General features: G+C 37.0%; 1 protein-coding gene across 1 annotated transcript in view; it reads left to right on the plus strand.

The window, feature by feature from the left end:
- Positions 1–19,721, plus strand: part of CFAP47 (cilia and flagella associated protein 47) — a 356,049-nt gene that overhangs the window by 328,283 nt on the left and 8,045 nt on the right. The window contains exons 61-63 of the mRNA XM_063457869.1: positions 3,708–3,866; positions 13,857–14,028; positions 15,899–16,060. Of these exons, the coding sequence (XP_063313939.1) occupies positions 3,708–3,866; positions 13,857–14,028; positions 15,899–16,060 (493 nt within the window). The remainder of the gene's footprint in view (positions 1–3,707; positions 3,867–13,856; positions 14,029–15,898; positions 16,061–19,721) is intronic.

Raw genomic sequence — 19,721 nt, forward strand, 5'->3', positions numbered from 1 at the left:
TTTTAAAATGTAAAATGCTGCAGAATAATTTGCCACTATATCTCTGAGTCCTGCCGCCAAGGTCAGAGATCTGGGAGTCATCCTCGACTCCAGGTTGACACTGAAGCCCCAGATTAATCAGGTGGTAAGTTCTTGCCACTACCACCTGAAACTTCTGAGGTCTACTTTTAGATTCATTGCCCCCTCCGATCAAATCTCGGTGGTCAACGCCATCATCGGTAGTCGATTGGACTACTGCAATGCTCTATACCTTGGACTGCCTCAGAACATCATACACAAGCTCCAGTTGATACAGAACGCAGCTGCAAGGCTACTTACGGGTGTGGCCCGCAATGACCATATCACTCCATCATTAAGAGCCTTGCACTGGCTGCCCGTTCGTGAACGGGTTCTGTTTAAAACTGGTTGTTTGGTATACAAGGCAATCCATGGCATGGGACCAGACTATCTGAAGGATAAATTCACACGCTATGCTCCCAGTCGATCCTTGAGATCAGCTGATTTGGACTTATTGAAGATTCCAAATTTCAAAAAGAAAAAGTGCGGAGGGAGGACGAGTGATGTTCAGGGAGCGCAACTTTGGAACTCCCTGCCCCTGACATTAAGACTTGAGAATGATCTACTGAAGTTCCGCCGGAGCTTAAAAACAGTCTTATTTGCTCAGGCGTACGGGATTACATGAAAATTTTAACCCTGGTTTTAAATGCACTTGATTTCAATGCTGTTGTTTGCTGGATATTGTTTTATCTGTTTTTATTGCTGGTATGCGCATCGAGACCCTATGGGTAACAAGACTGCGTTTCTTAAGAATTTTTAATAAATAAATAATAAATAAATATATAAATTCTAATAAGAATTATGAGGGCCCCTTCCCCTAGATTTTGCTGTGGCAAAGGAATGCCCAAAACACTGCCACACATATTTTCATTAACACAAGACTAAAGGGAAACACATACACAGCCAATAACTCTTGAGGATGCTCAGATCTCTGATTCACCCACACTCTTTTCTGTTCTAAACTATGGTTAGTGCTCATTTCCCTGGCAATGTACACATATACTCTCCCTATCAGATATATTAAATAAAGTATCAGAAGGTAATAATCTATCTGAGGGAAACTTGAATTTTTGGGGAGTCAGTGGGGATGTGACCAGTGGTTGGGCAGTTCTAAAAACTTGTAGGTGACTTATTAAATAACCGCTTAGGCATCTAAAATGTTATTTACAATAACAGTGTATCTTATGTACACAGACTGATTTCTAAACATATTTATTGAAGTTTGCTATGGAGCACTAGTAAGTATTCAGACACACCAACAATATGGAGCTCCTATATACAGTGAGGGGGAAAAAAAGTATTTGATCCCCTGCTGATTTTTAACGTTTGTCCACTAACAAAGAAATGATCAGTCTATATTTTTAATGGTAGGTGTACTTTATTTTAACAGGGAGAGACAGAATAATATAAAAAAAAATCCAGAAAATCACATGTCAAAAAAGTTATAAATAGATTTGCACGTCAATGAGTGAAATAAGTATTTGGGAGGTATTGCAAAACTATTTTTAGTGTAAAAGGGGCATTTCAGTGCTGGTGTATATAGATATGTTGTGTCATAAATTTTATTTAGATTTTCTTGGCCAAATGTCACCTACAGAGACTTATTTTTGTTTAAGGTTGCCTTCTCCAGACCTCTCAATAAATGAGAGCATACTGCATACCACTTATGAAAAGAAAATATCTATAATATAATGTGTTATTAGAAATTTAGAGTTTTAACTCCTAAATGTGATTTAATTTCCACTGTGTGGACCTTTCTGCAGGAATAAACGATACTATTGTTCCTGTCTGATATATAAGAATTTGAAGTACTTTTTAACAATATAGCAAATTAATACAAAATGATCACACCTGCTTGATTTATATTGATTAAATGATTGTTTCTGAAAAATTACATTAAAGATACTGTGGACGAAAGAGCTTAATTTAGAAATTGGAAAGATTATATAATTTTTACAGATAATGAGTAGTGAAAATGCTAATGTGACAGCTACATGATATTGTTGATACTGATTTCAAATGTTGTATAATTATTATAAAGAAAAAAAGTAGCATTAAACATTTTTTGATTGTTATAACTGTCTTATTTTTGGGGGTATGGAGGTAATATGCCATCTTACAACAGCCCCTTAACACTAGCTTAAATTTGTTTTGGTGGTCTTAAAAATGTATTAATACACACATTTCCACTATACACTTCTTTTAATGTTCTCTTCAACCTGACTGTCTTTGTACACGTGAACCATTTAAGTTTGGCCAATGTGCTTTTTAAAAATGTAGTTGGTATAGTGTATAATTCCATTAACACTTTGCAACTGTGCCATTTCAAACTATATTTAACGTAAATTAGGGACTATTTGTTAAGGGAACTATAGTAGCACTCCATGGATAGCTTACAATCATGGCTGCGATCAGAAGTTTTGGGGCCCCTAACACTGCTCAAGGTCTGGGCCCCTGGGGGCCCATCTCCAAGCCCGCCACCAAATCCCACCCACAGGAATACACACACACAGGCACAAACACACTGATACAAAAAAGGACACAGATACACATGCAAAGATACACACATACTGAAACAGACATACACACATACATGCTTACATATTGACACACACATACTGAAACAGACACACAGACATATACAGACACACAGACACATACTAACATACAGATACACACACAAACACACACACATACATACATACATACATGCTGACATACATACAGATATATACTACTGACATACATAAACATACATACATACACATACATATAGATACATACATACATGCACACACATACAGATACATACATACATACTGACATACATTCACATACATACATATACATACATACTGACATACATACACATACTGCCATGCATATACATACTGACATACATATACATACATACACATACAGATACATACACATACATACATACTGATATACTGACATACATACATACACATACATACTGACATACACACACATAGCTAACTTTTCTTACCTTTTCTTTGCAGGAGGGTGGCTGGGGCTGATGGGAGTCGGCTGGCCCTCTCGTCCTCGCAGCCTGTCTCTCTCCCCTCCCTCTCGAAGGGAGCTGGGAGGAAGTGACCGGCCGTCACTTCCTCCCAGCACAACGTGCGGTTGCAATTTTTACACTATTACACGGCCGCAGTGCTGACTGGGCCCCTGAAGATATAGGTCCCATCGGGTGGCCCTTAACACTTGGGCCACCTGGTGGGCCCCGATGCAGCTTACTGGCAGCAGTTCTGCCGCTACACATGGGTATGCAAATGTAAAAAATTCCAGGATTGGCATGTGTAATACATAAAAGGTGACTTATTTCCTACCTTTCCTGTTTACATCAGATAGGCTGTTGTACGGTACAGGGGGTGCATGACATGTGACATTGTACTTGTGACATTAATTTGACAATCAGGATCAAGAACTAGTTGTGGTATGTCCACTACTTCATGGTTTAAGATTATTTTTATTGGAAGCGGATCAGCGCTTGTGGAGACATGGTTGAAGTATGTATGAGATACGAATGAAGTATGGCTTTTTTAAATTATGTTTTAAAAAAGAATAGTTAAATCCACCTTGAATGCCCTTTTCAACAGACTTTGTGTTAACCATTCTTCCAGCTGTTGTGTGTTGTCAAGCAAGGAGTCGAACTGAAGAAAGAGTAGAAGTTTTGCTAACGGGTGTTGTTCCGGGTCAGACTGCTATGCCAGAAACTGCTTGTGGCGTTAAACATGGAGAAAGTACAAATCAAGTACAGGAGGAAGTTCAAGTCAGCAATGGTATGATTCCTTAACATATTGCCTTTATATCTGTATTACTGTATTACTGCTATTGATAAATACAACAATACACAAAACAACTGCAGACATGTCTGCACCTTCTCCAAGCAAACTTCTATTGACTTATTGTAATATTCACATCTGCTGGTCACAGGCAATTCTTATATATTAGAGGAGGTGATGGCAGATCACAATCTCACATCTGCAATAATACCAATGTTATTGAAAATCATGCACCAGATACCAAGAGGTCAATATAGGGCTTCCACTTTCTTAACACTGTTATCTGGTGTTTGTTATTTTATTGCTACTTGTGATCTCGCTCCGCTATAAATCTATCTTGGAGTTATGTAGGCTGTTGGTGGCAGCATTTGAAATACTCCCTGTACAGTACTTGAGTTAGATTAGGACTGGCTCTGACAAGCAGATCTCTACAATCTCTACATAGCTTTATATTGCTGGTGTCCAGCTCTATTGGCATTCTTGATTGCCACAGATAATCTGCTGTGCTGCCACTTTTATAAAATTGTTGCTTTGAAACAGCACTGCAAATCTTCATAGGCAGTAGAGTGTGCATACAAGTAACTCAGTCTCCTGATTGTGTGTGCATATCTGCGGATTTTGTTTTATTCATGTTGAACTTACTCCTGTTTATTAAGTGCGCATAAGCAGCACTTCTATAAGATTGTATTTCTTATTTTTGATTTTTTAACCTCTCTGTGTGTAGTCTTAACCTGTTTAGAAATGTCAAAAATGCACCATGGGTTTGACCACATAGAAAAATAACTACATTGTTGGGTGCATTGGCTCTTTAGAATATTTGATTCATATGCATCATGGCCAACGAAGAAAGAAATCAAGAAAATATATGGCAATTGTGAGCTATAGACATTAAACAAAAAAATGTAATTAAAAACAATAGCATTTTTCATTCCTGTACTATGCAAGTATTTTGCTTATTCTGAAGAATGTTCAGGCTCTTTTTTATTAATTTATTAGGTTCCTTGGAAAGTCTGGCAATTCATTTTTTTTTTCTTTCTTATTAATTAGCACCCATTGGTATGTATATAAATGATGTTGCTGAATCATTTCCAACATGCCTCATTAAGGTATATCTTAGTCATTTGTGCAGTTTTATATTTTGACTGCATTAGTTACGTTTACAGCTTGAGGTTATACATTCTGAATAAAATTATAGTTATCACTGCCACAATATGTCATTTAGATTGAAATACAGTTGTTTTCTATATACTTCCTGCATTAAGTGATATTGTTAGCGGTATGAATGCATAACTTTATAGATGAAATACAATCTGTTTATGAATGCTGGCATTAGAAGGAAAGGGGAGGTGTTGATTTGGAACATGAAATCCTTCTAAGCATGGGAGAAAGGTGATGAAATGCTTTGACACTTAATGAACATATATCATAAAAATCTGACAGATTTTCCGATGTAGTTTGTAGCATTTTAATGTTATTAGTCATATATAAACTTGATGCCTGTCAAACAGCTGTGGCCTTGTTGGAATTTAATAGTTACTAGTGAAAAGGCAGCAAAATAAATTTGCTACTGCATATGTGATTAGTGCTGTTAATCATGTGTGTTTTCTATGTAATAAGACAATTTTCCAGTTCATAAATAGGGTGGAATAATCACAAAGTAAGGAAATCTGAACAGACTTCATCTGTCATGTAATATTTTGGCCATGATGCCAAGAAAAAAAACCCTAGAGATGTTCAAGAATAATTAACTCTTTCAGATGTAAAGCAAGACATGAAGTTATGAATATAGTAAATGTTCCAGTTTAAGATGCCAGACAGTTTAAGATGCCAGACAGTTCCCATTAAAGGGATACTATAGTGCCAGGAATACAAAAACCCTTCATTAACTTACCTGATCCCAGCGCCGATGTCCCTCGGCGCTGGGGCGACCCTGCGCCCCACCCTGCATGCACATTCCCATGAGCTTAAACAGAGAGTATTAGAGCCACCTACTCTTGCACTTGGGCAGACCTAAAATCACTGGTTAAGGCTAAAGCTGGGCCAGTAATGGCTTCTGTAATTTCCCAAACCACAGATCCTGTTAAAATCAATCTCCAGAGAACCCACCTACCCAAATGGTTCCTACATGAGTATGACTCAGGGTCCTCCTACTTCACTGCCCTAGAAGCATGGGCTAAGACTAGGTTACAGGATCTCTTGTCTCCTTTAACTGACCTTACACAAGATAAAGAGGAATCAGTGAAAACGATTTTTGCTCAATTGCATTTGGATTGGAATAATTTGGGGTACAGTGACACTGATACCCTCGCCCAGCGTTTCCAGATTAGATAATATCAAGTGCTCGGGAAATCAGACACGCAGACACAGGTTGTCAATGTAAGTTGATTTCTAAAATTTTAATGGGAGAGCAAAGTTTTTATACAGAAAGCGAACAGTGTCTACGTAATTAATAACAGGTGATCGAGAGCATAACATAACAGCTAGCGCATTCTTCTTACCTATGAGCATGGAGGAGTTGTGGTCAGAATGTTTGGTACATAACAATTCCATGAAAAGTATTTGCGTAAGCAATTTCAGAAGTATGTTAAAAGTACATTCCATGAATAATAGATTGCCGTTCAACTAAACGTTTCAAAACTATATTCAGTGAAAATGGAAGAAAAATATGTTTCAGTAAGTTGTCCTTCACACAACTCAACTCATTGAAGTGGTCTGGGAGCCTACAGTGTCCCTTTAATAAAAGGAGGCATTAAATTCTTCACATTTGTGAGACTTGGCGGTAAAGCATGCTGTTTAGTGGGTAGTTCTAGTACTTGTCTTTTTCTCACTTTCTCTAAATGAGCATATATGTGAAGCTTCCTGTATGTCTGTAAACATGTAATTACTCATTACTGATCAGGGAATCAGGAGCACTTGTCTCCTGTCTCACCTCTTTAATTTGGGGTCTGAAACAGAATGAATATAGACATTATAGAGCATGTACACTCTAATGATAAAATATTGATCTGGACTAGACAGTGTCTTTAAGTGTCCTTCCCATGGAGAGGTACAATCCTTTAGTGGAAAAGAGACTATTTGTGTATCAGAAATGTTCTGAAAATAGGGGGGGGCGGAGCTTGCCAGCGCAGCCGAGCGGACGCCATTTACTTGGGCTCCGATAGAAAAAATGATTTTCCGTGAAAAAAGGGACATACCAGGGGCAATCCGACCCCGACGACACCACCATCAGCTCGGGGGATTGACCTGCTGCCCACCGATGCCCTTCTTCCAGCCGCCGAAATCGGGCAAAAATAAGCGCCGGTCCGGGGCCTTCAAAGCACCGGCCTACATTAGCTGGGACACGCTTCTTGGAGGTGCAGCACTTACCAGAGCGGAAGAGATACCTCCACAGCCCCCACAGAGTCCCACAGCAAACCCGGTGGACATGAGGCGCAAACAGCAAAAGCCCTCACACGGAGATGTCCAGGACTCAAGGGACATAAGCACAATGCTGCAAAAATCGGCACCATCCAAAATGGCGGCCGGAGAGAGCGGGTGCGCGAAGAGCTCCTCAGACAGGTTGGAACACAAGGGGACACAAGCCACAATGGTGAGAGATGACACAGACACCACACACCTTGACTCCATAACCAGCAACCTGGCCACTAAACAGGACTTACAAACTCTCTTACTGAACATACAGAAACTACTGGCAGCTGACACAGCGGCAATTAAAAAGGACGTCCAGCAGGTCACAGACCGCGTCAGTGCCACAGAGAATGACATACACGATGTCCGCACAGAGATATCAACTATACAACACACCCTAAGCAACCTTCAGTCCGCTAACCAGGTACTTACCTCACAAATTTCAGCGCTAGAAGACCGCCACAGGCGTAATATCGTCAAGATCCGCGGGGTCCCTGACACAGTAACAGAAGAGGAACTTCCCCACTACCTGCGACGCCTAGTGGCCTCGGTCCTACCGGCCCCAGCGGCGAGAAAATTTACTATTGATGGGGTGTACCGCTTACCAGGACCCACCAAGGCACAACCAGCTGCCCCCAGGGATATTATACTCCGCTGCATATCATATCAGGACAAAGGACACTTGCTGACAGCCCTGAGGGACAAAACCCCATATACATTCGAAGGCTCCCAGCTCACGGTCTACCAGGACCTCACAAGGGCCACCCTACAATGGCGTAGATCTCTACAACCAATCACATCTCAACTACGCACGGCAGGGATCGCATACAGATGGGGGACCCCACGATCCTTACTGGTATCACACGAATGAGCCACACACAAGCTGGGAACTGTCTCCGAAGGACCAACGCTCCTGACTGCACTGGGGCTACACGTGCCCACCGCTATCCCATCTGGGCCGCCGAATCCTATATCCTGGGATCCAGCTAACATTGCGATATTTGAACCAAGATCTGGTGCAGCAGCGCCTCCACCAACCTGACTATATACCATACTACAGAAAATCGCACCATGGTGTGCCTGCATTTCCTTTATGTTTGCTTGTTTTTGCTTCCTTTTCCTTTAATTTTACCAACAAATGTTCTGCAGTTCTCTCACACTCTTGACCACCCTGCCAACCATGATATACATGCTGTAACGCAGCACAAGCGATATAGCCACACGGCCTTAAAAGATGCCTAATATACCGCACCTACACGCGGTCACGGACCAACGATCCCCGCTGGCAAACTAATTTTATATACCCCCCCCCCGCCACCCCCAAGGTTAGGGGCACCCCACACAGAGGAGAATCTCAACACCAGAGGTGCTCAGACCTACACAACTAGCATGGAGAAGGGCTACTGCCCCTCTCATTACACAACGGGCACCACTGGTCACACTCCTTACTTTACCCCTCCCTCTTACTCTACTCTCCCAGTTCAACATGCAAAACACAACCCTCATGCACTCTCTAGATCGAGTCCTACATCACCCCCTCGACCTGTCATTTGTAAATGTAAGCTTGACTCATGTTTCTTTAAGCCTGACTGTTTTAACTTAAAAAATTGTGCAGATCCAACCTATGCCATATATATGTCAAATACAAGTTGTCGGTACCTGCTATTGTGGCATTACCTGCATGTCTGTAAACCTTTTGCACACAAAAAAAAAAATTCTGAAAATAATAGTGGCACAATGTAAGTTCACCTGAGAGGAACAATATGATGTGTGGTCTTTTAAAAAAGGCAAGGCAAATAATTCACATTAAACATGTCACATGTATTTTGATTGCAATCATCATGTATGATATATATGAAGACTGCTCGTGCTTTTCAAAAATATTTAAAAGTGACACATAGTAAAGCATTTAGGGGTTCATGTCTTCAATTCCAGACTGTGAATGTTCACTGTTTCAAATAAATTAAAACATTAGATGCTTTATTGGTCTTGTCTTTGGATTTATGATACTTTGTAAACTGGGATGGCATATTTTGAAAACATTTAACTGCAAAATAGTAATTACCAGCTTTGATATATCATCTGTTACAGCCGAAACCAACCTCACGGGAATATGAGGTACCTTGAAATTCTGGACACTTGTCTATTTAAGATTTTTTACTTTAGCTGTACTAATCGGTTACAAATTGCCATAGGTAACTTTTTTTTAAATGCATATCTCTGTTTTTGCTATATATTTATAATATATAGCAAGTTAAAAATAATGTACTGTATGTATAGTGACAACAGAAAGGCCAAACTGTCCTTTATATGATGCATTACTTTTATGTATTTATTTTAAAAGAAATCATACATTGCGGTTTGTCTATTTGAAGTTAGCCTTTGGTATAAGAAAAAGGGATATTACATGTCAACAAAGAGAAAGCAAACATGCCAAAACTGTTCCTGTCCTGACCTGACAGGGTTAACATTAAACCCCAAAAGAACATAGACCACAGATTTTGCATTTTTAACCAGTTAACGCCGTTAGAGCGCTCTATGCCGTCCCCATTATAACTCGTTTTCCTGGCACTATAGTGCCCTGAGGGTGCCCCCACCCTCAGGGATCCCCTCCCGCCGGGCTCTGGGATGAGGAAAGGGTTTAAACTTACCTTTATTCCAGCGCCGGGCGGGGAGCTCTCCGCCTCCGAACCTCCCTTTCGGCTGTATGTGCATGCGCGGCAAGAGCTGCGCGCGCATTCAGCCGGTCTCATAGGAAAGCATTTACAATGCTTTCCTATGGATGCTTGCATGCTCTCACTGTGATTTTCACAGTGAGAATCACGCAAGCGCCTCTAGCGGCTGTCAGTGAGACAGCCACTAGAGGATTTGGAGGCTGGATTAACCCTATTATAAACATAGCAGTTTCTCTGAAACTGCTATGTTTATAAAAAAAAAGGTTAATCCTAGAGGGACCTGGCACCCAAACCACTTCATTAAGCTGAAGTGGTCTGAGTGCCTAGAGTGGTCCTTTAAATCCTGTATGGCAGCATAGAACACCCTAACGGCTTTGAGCCCCAGTGCCCAGCTAATACTCATATCTGCTGCGGTCCACTTCTGGAGGACTGCCTGAGAGCCCAGTCAGTCCCCCCTCAGCAATTTAGGCCCCGGGGGGCCATGTGATCGCTTTCAAAGAGCGATCACATGGCAGGCATAGCTGCCTATGCAGGTACCTGCAGGGGGGCTGCCTAAACTGAAAGAGAAAAAAAAAGTATTATTAAAGCAATCAGAGGGAAAATATATATATTCCACATATCTATCTATTCCATCTATTTATCTATCTATCTCCTCTATCTAGATATAGATATAGATAGATTTATGGTATAGATAGATAGATAGATAGATAGATAGATAGATAAATATAGATATAGATATATAGATAGATATATGGAATATATATATATATATATATATATATATATAGATATATATTTATTCCATAATAAGTGTATTTTTATATTGATAGTTATATATATCAATATCAAAATACACTTATTATAGAGTTACATATACATATATATATATAAGCCCTTGTTATATATTATAGAGTTACATATACATATATATATATATATATGTAACAAGGTCTTGCATTCCTGGATAAATTCTTAATGCCCGGTGCAGGTCTGGCAAAATCATGTAGATATAGTAGAAAGGACCGCACTCCAAGGTCTTTGTGATAGTTTTCAAATAAAATGTAACTTTTATTTAATCCATATAAAAGTCAACGTTTCAGCCCCCACATTGAGCTTTCATCAGGTCCTTATGAAAGCTCCATGTGGGGGCTGAAACGTTGACTTTTATATGGATTAAATAAAAGTTACATTTTATTTGAAAACTATCACAAAGACCTTGGAGTGCGGTCCTTTCTACTATATCTATCTATCTATATATTATATATAAATAAAATTAAAATAATAAGTACATTAAATGCATTAATTAATTGATTAAAAATATATATATGCAATTTCATTCTAAAAGTATTTTGATATATATATATAAATAAAAAAAAAAAAAAAAAAAAATATAAATCAAAATAAATTTAGAATAAAAGTATATATATATATGTATAAAAATATATACATATGAATAAATATAATTACATAAATATACATGTAGGAATTAAATACATATATATGTATATATATTTAAATTCTATGTGTATGTTTTTGTAATCTTTTAACATAATTAAGTCATTTTATAAATTATAATTTGAGGGACCAGCTTGACAACCCAGGCAACAAGTCCAGAGAATTGAATTTCCAAGTCCTATGTTTATCCCTATAATTTTCCAAAACACTATAAAACCTGGACATGGGAGGGAGGGGGAGAGGGAAGGGCGGGGATTAATGAACTTTGGAGACTTCGCTGAACACAAATTTGTGTGTTATAAAACAGTAAAACTTATCACGACAGTGATATCACCAGTAAAATGCAATTTTTTGTGTACAAAATGCAAAAAACAAATATGGACACTAAATTTGTGACTGAGTAGCTACTAAAAAACACTAGACATACCCCATTTTGAATACCCTGGGTTGTCTCCTTTTTTAAATGGTATGCCATGGTGGGGTTAATTTTAATTTCTGGGCTGCCATACCGTCTCAAAGACAATCCGGCATATTTAAATTTGCAAAATCAGAAATTGACAAATCTTATATTTGACCCTGTAACTTTCCAAAACACCATAAAACCTGTACATGAGGAGTATAAACAAAAATGTGCAATTTTGCCTTTAATAACTAACAAAAGTAGCTGGGTAGAGCTAACATTTATTAATGTAAATGTAATTGCGTCAGATATCTTATGTCAACTAGTAATATCCTCAATATGCAAATAAAAAGATAAAAAAACAACAAAAAACAACAACCTAAATGGTGCTTTTAATATGTGATGCCTATAGCATTTAGTTTGAGGATAAGATGTAATATTTCAGTCCCACACCAGACATTGTATCCTGACCTAGTTTCCACTAGAATTATTACTTTCCTAAATAGCTTCATGTTTTTGGCATTATATAGTATTATAACACTAACAAATTATTTATCTTATGAACAAATTGACACAGTTTTGTTGATAAAATGATGAACATTCCAACTATTAGAAAAGCTTACATTTCAGATATAAGTAGTTTTTACACTAACTACTACTTGTGTTATAGTATCTGAAATTATGTAGATGGCTAGATAGATGGCTAGATAGATAGCTAGATAGATGGCTAGATAGATGGCTAGATAGATGGCTAGATAGATGGCTAGATAGATGGCTAGATAGATGGCTAGATAGATGGCTAGATAGATGGCTAGATAGATGGCTAGATAGATGGCTAGATAGATGGCTAGATAGATAGATAGAGAGAGAGAGAGATGGCTAGAGAGATGGCTAGAGAGATGGCTAGAGAGATGGCTAGAGAGATGGCTAGAGAGATGGATAGATGGATAGATAGATAGATAGATAGATAGATATAGAGATGGCTAGATAGAGATAGATAGATAAATAGAGAGATGGCTAGATAGAGACAGATAGATAGATAGATAGATAGATATAGAGATGGCTAGATAGAGATAGGTAGGTAGGTAGGTAGGTAGATAGGTAGGTAGATAGGTAGGTAGATAGGTAGGTAGATAGATAAGTAGATAGAACATATATTTATATATTTTTCCATTAATAAAACAGACATACTAAAGTGCTGACTGTTATTTCACTCTGATTACTTTTTGCACCTGCTTTTTTCATGAGTTTGCCAACTCTGGGTTTTCACAAAACATTCAGCTCTTGCAAATCCATGAGAACAAGCAAACCATGAACACTGACACAATTGTATGTACCAGAGGATAATGAAAAAAAAAATACAATCATTTTAATGAAATGCCATGACTCTTTTTTTTTCAATTGGGAGTTATGATGTCATAGTATATAATTTTACTCAACATACTCAACAAAAAATGGATTGTTTGTGAATTTTATATTATAAATTCAAAGTTAGTAATACGTCCATATGTTTTCAAAATATTTTGTTATTGCTAATGTCATTTGTAAATGGTTTGAATGAATTGTTTTGAAATTAATTCATCATAGTAATAATTGTATTTGAAGCCGCAATAGCTTTAGTATCTTTCCACATTTCTATTTCTTAACAACCATTGGTAAGATGTTTACCAAGTTAAGCTTTAAACGACTGATGAGAAATGGCAGAGGGAAATCTGTCGTCGTTTGTAACTGCATTTGACTACTATCTCTTTTTAATTCCTAAGTTACATTTTACAATTAGAAGTAGTGTAATAAATGGTTATTGACACACAGACACATGAGAATTTTATTTTAACAAAATCCATTTTCACAGGTTCTGTTAATGAAGCAAGACAACAATCATACTAAAACAATTATTAATTTAAAATAAAAGTTGAAATATAAAATAATATTTCTAAATTAAACATTGAATGTAAATAAAATTTACTTGTGATATAATTGCCACAAAAGTAAACGTGAGTTGCTATTGATATCCAGAAACAAGGTCATTAAGATTATGTGTCTGTTTAGGGTTCAGCACGACAGAAGAATTTTTATACGAAATAACATATGAATCTGAAGAACTGAAATCCCAGTTAGAACCATCTGTGGCTATTGAGCTGGTAAGGAAAGAAAGAGATGCGCCATCTGGGATTGTCACATTAACATTCAACCTAATCTTTGCACCCAATAAAGCAGTGCGGTAAGTTTTATGTACAACATTATTTGTGTGATGAGTAGGGGAATGTTTTGAAAGTAAAATAGTATGAAAAGAGACATGTGTCCATCAAGTTCAGCCTCTCTCACATTTGTTTTGCTGTTGATCTAAAAGAATGCAAAAAAAAAAAAAAAAACCCCAGTCTGAAGCACATCCAACTTGCAACAAACTAGGAAAAAAAAATCCTTCTTGACCTCAGAATTGCAGTCTGATATCTTCTTGGATCAAGAAGCTAATTCAAATATTAATTTAAATTTGCCATAATGCAGAAAAAATGTACCGTATATACTCGAGTATAAGCCGACCCGAATATAAGCCGAGGCCCCTAATTTTACCCCAAAAAACTGGGAAAACTTATTGACTCGAGTATAAGACTAGGGTGGGAAATGCAGTAGCTACTGGTTAATTTCTAAATAAAATTAGATCCTAAAAAATGTATATTAATTGAATATTTATTTACAGTGTGTGTGTATATAATGAATGCAGTGTGTGTATGAATGCAGTGTGTGTATGAGTGCAGCGTGTGTGTATGAGTGCAGCGTGTGTGTATGAGTGCAGCGTGTGTGTATGAGTGCAGCGTGTGTGTATGAGTGCAGCGTGTGTGTATGAGTGCAGTGTGTGTGTATGAATGCAGTGTGTGTATGAGTGATGTGTGTGTATGTATGAATGCAGTGTGTGTATATGAGTGCAGTGTGTGTATGAATGCAGTGTGTGTATGAATGCAGTGTGTGTGTATGAATGCAGTGTGTGTATGAGTGCAGTGTGTGTATGAGTGCAGTGTGTGTGTATGAGTGCTGTGTGTGTGTGTGTGTGTAGCTGAGCCTTGGTGGGGGGTGGGCAATTTTATTTATTTTGTTAAAATTATTTTAATATTTTTTTATTATTATTATTTTTTTTATTATTATTATGTTTTAATTTAATTATTATTATTATTTTTTATTATTTTTTATTTTATTTTATTTGTTTACGTCCACCCTCCCTGCTTGATACATGGCAGGGAGGGGGGCTCTCCTTCCCTGGTGGTCCAGTGGCATTGGCAGTTCAGTGGGGGGGAGGGGAACTTGCGGAGAGCACTTACCTCTCTTGCAGCTCCTGTCAGCTCCCTTCTCCTCCGCGCCGGTCAGTGCAGCTTCTCTGTCAGCTCACACTAAGTCTCGCGAGAGCCGCACTATGACCCCGCGGCTCTCGCGAGACTTACACTGGGAGCTGACCGAGGTGCTGAACGGACCGCCGCGGAGGAGAAAGGAGCTGACAGGAGCTGCAGGAGAGGTAAGTAACCGCTCTGCAGCCCCCACAGCCCCCTGTCTGTATTATGGCAATGTAAATTGCCATAATACAGACATTGACTCAAGTATAAGCCGAGTTGGGGTTTTTCAGCACAAAAAAATGTGCTGAAAAACTCGGCTTATACTCGAGTATATACGGTATTTTATAACACATTAAAAAAGAACATACAATCAATTTCCAGTTTTGATTCAGAAATGGAGATATTTTTCATATTCCAAAATGAAAGTTTGATTTGTCAGCATATTAACATTTATTTATATTATTATCATTGTTATTAACCATTTTATCTTCATGTTTTTGCGAAATGAACTTCCAGAAATGTTAAAGGCATTTAATTGAATAACCTCCCTAAACAATATATTACGTTCTTCAAATACCAATTGTAAATAATGTGTTCTGCTACTGGAAGTACAATCTAGTTTTATGTTCGATTATAAATGAATAAAAAGCTATTTGTTTTGGACCTATATCTAATGTAAATCCAATGTAAAATCACCATTTAACTTGAGTAAACAATCAGAAATGTTCTAGTCTTTCTTCATTAATAAAAATCATCCATTCTTTTTAGACACTCTGTCACGTTAGTGGTAAAATGTGCCACAGGTGGAATTTGGAAGTTCCCCATTCAACTAATTGCTACTGAGCCCAATGTTGATGATGTGATTGAGATTGAAGCCATAGGTCTAAACAAAGAATCCGTTGTCGGTTTCAGACTTACAAGTCAAACAAGGTAACATAGAGCAAATATTTTACTGACTTAAGTTATTGGTAAAAAAAAATGTATAGTAATGTTTAATGCGTACAGAAAATGGTTTCAGTAGAATTTTGCAGGTGGGTATCAATATGAAACAATTTACATGTAAAAGCTATTTGACATTATAATTTTGGATGTAAAAGTTTTTGTAGAAACTTTTGTTCAATATCATAAAATCAAAAAGAATTGTTTCAGGTGATGATCTGTCTGACAACAGCAATGATAATACTTCTCTAGATCCACTTTAATGGTATCTTCACTAATGCTTCTTTTATCGGCTTTCATCCAAAGTGCTATTTCAGGATCAGAACTGAAGCAATTACTTGGCAATTCCATAATCTTTTCCTCTTTGTTTGACAGAATGAAGAGTCCAAAAAAGTTAAATAAGTTTTAGAAAGCTATAGCAGATGGTGTCAGTGAGATGATTCACATGCATTTCTTATCTTGATGAGCATTTTTAATTTAGACCCAAAATCAAATTATTAGCAAATGGGCTTAAAATATAAGAGAGCAGTAGCCATTAAAATGATTAAACACAAAACTCTGGTAATTTATTTGTAAGTCACAAAATTAATGTGCATTATCATTTGATATAAACACTGAAAAACTTAATTCCTTACCTTCATCAACTGTTCATCCGTCAACAGCTGCACCAGGATGTGGTGATAGATCACATAGCACAAAACATGTATATTGCCAGTGAATAATTGATTAGATTTAGTCTATATTTATATGAGGGTTACTACAAGCACAGTCACAATCAAATACAGTCTCATACAGTGACATAGTAAGACGCACACAGTCACATACATGTAGTGACACAGTCAGATGCACACGGTCAATTGCACAGTGAGATGCACGCAGACACACACAGTCACAGTCACACACACCACATACACGGTCATATACACAATCAGAGGCACACAAAGTGCTATTCCCCAAAAGTAAGAATAACAAGGTGAATTTAATGTGAATTTCAACTTTTAGGTCAAAATAGCCAAAACATTATCTAAGTAATCTATGTTTTCAGTTTGACTACTCTGGCCTTAACTTTGAAATTAATTTTAAATTCTCACTTTAGTAAAATGAAGAGGAGAGTAGCAGAATTACAATCCCTGCTGTGTAGTGGCTAGGGAAAAGTCCCCCTGCAATTACCAGGCAGCAGGTGATGGCAGCTCATCCCCTGCTAGACCCGGGTATAAGATAGTAAAATCTTCTACCCAGGTCCTGTGCAGCTATGATGGGTGCTGTGTGCACACCCTTCTACGTCTTACAGGGACAAGCCCTTCTGACCGACCCATCCCTCTTGGTACTAACTAAAGGTTATATGTATAGAGTTTACATTGATGATTGCTAACATTGGCAAACTAATATTTGTGATCTACCCTGAGTCTGGCTAATTATCATAGAAAGAGCCAAAGTTCACTGGTTTCAGCCATGAGGAAAACAAGTACGTTTACTCTGTGTTTCTCTATAGATGTTTGTTAGTATTATTTAAAAGTCATTGCTTACATTTAAATTACCTTTTGTGTCTTAAAACAAGAGGAATAGCAAAACTATAAGAGTTATTAAATGTAAAACATGATATTTTGCTTAATGCTTATGATCAAATTATCGGTTCATTAGACCTTTATGAGACTATAATTATTCCAGTAGGCATTTGGAGTTGAACTATAATATATATATATATATATATATATATATATATATATATATATATTGTCACAATTGCCAAAGATTTGTTGAGGTTGGGTCAGAGTAGGTTACAGGTATTTGTATGATTTTTAACTTGCATTCCATGGGAGGATTATATTGTAATTACAGCATTGAATATTTCTCTGCTTATTTGTGTTAATTGCATTCAAATTTCCATGCATATTAGTGAAAAGTTGTCTAAGGTGAAACGTAGCAATTAAATTGCGGAGGAGATCCTATTTTAGCACAAAACTGTTTAGTTATTTAACTGTATACTAGTTTCAGCTAAGTTTGGTCTCTTATTGAAATGCAATTATTTCATATTTTATTATGCCAGGGTATTTTAAAAATATGTAATAGAATAGCAGCAAAATTATCTTGGCTGTTCCAGAACTCTGTTTTTTTGCAGATATGATTGTGTCATGTAGTAATATAAACTAAGCTTAAACATTAATTATAAAAAGCAAAACTTCATTTAAAAAAAAATAGTAATTCTAGGCCAGTGTAACCCGATAACAGGTTATTGTGGTACATATAATCTGTAGGCAGAATTACTATATTCAGACTTTTCTAAGAAATAAAAATACAGTAATGCAAATCAAAAGGGGAAGGAATTATGTTTCTGTATGGTGTAGATATGTAGATTATGATGGCACATTAAACCCAGCTGGTCCCTCTAGCCTGAAAGCGCAAACTGTATTCCTAATTTGTTTGATTGTAATGTTCAGGGAGGTTTGCAACAGAAACACTATTACCAGATAAGGGAAAACAATGATAATGGGATTTTGGAAACCAGTAAACCTTTTATATTCCTCTGTAATTACATCTTTCTCACAAAACACAAATTTGTTTAATAATTTCAGTTCATGACAGTGTTGTCCTAAATTTAAACAAAAATGAACATTGCAGACTTTCATCTAAAAATGCATTGGCAAAACCACCAACCATTGTTATTAGGACCTAAGCTTGCGGGCTGTAGTGCAAGTACTCATCATAACCATTGTGTGTATTACACTGTTATGAAAATAAATTTTTAGAAGCTCTGGATGATCTAGACCATAACATTAACTTTTTTAATTTTAATGCATATTAATGTAACAAATTAGGGCATATGTGAGTATCAAATATGTTTTTTTCTAAACCAATTGTTTTGCACTTAAAAAAAAAAAAAATTGCTCAAAAGATTACTGTGGATTCAGAAGCACTAAATAATTCAAGGTCAGGTCAACATAATTGCAAAACAATTCTTGTCTGTTTCTGAAAACAACTTAAAGTGATAGATTGAATGATAACATGGTCCTGACATTTGTATTCTTCTAATCACTGAAAAACAACTAGAAAAAAACAAAAACAAAAAAAAAATAGTTTTCAGATATTTTATGTTTAATTTAAAGATAACAGAGCTAACTTCATGCTAACTTTCAGGGTATGTTTAGATATTGCTATCTAATATATTGCAATTTACTCATATTCATCTTATTATCCTAATTTCAGTTACATATAATATTATCTCTAATTTAACAGTGAGTGGGTTGATCCTCAAGCCATTTTTACCTGCTACTGAGTTTTGCATGTACATCAGACTCACCTACTCCCTATTTAGGTAGGATCACCTTCTTTTCGCGAGGATCCACCTCTTATTATATCATGATTGCCTTCCGTCCCATGTTCAGATATGTTGGGAGATATGAGCTTGTCTTTTCTTGCTTAAATCTCTGTATGAATACACGGACTCCTATTAATATAATCATAAAATCATAACAAACTATCTGTTGGATTAGTGAAGTTATAGTATATATTGATCCACCCCCCAAATAGATCCTAGTAGCTTTATTACATCACTTCCTTCTCAAGTAAAGGGAAATTCTCTCATATATATTACGTGCTTGCCATGGTAGAAGACCCCCAAAGTTCTTACAATAAAAAATGGATATGCCACTTT

This window comes from Pelobates fuscus, chromosome 1 (genome assembly GCF_036172605.1).
Source record: "Pelobates fuscus isolate aPelFus1 chromosome 1, aPelFus1.pri, whole genome shotgun sequence".
In the NCBI taxonomy this organism is placed as follows: domain Eukaryota; kingdom Metazoa; phylum Chordata; class Amphibia; order Anura; family Pelobatidae; genus Pelobates; species Pelobates fuscus.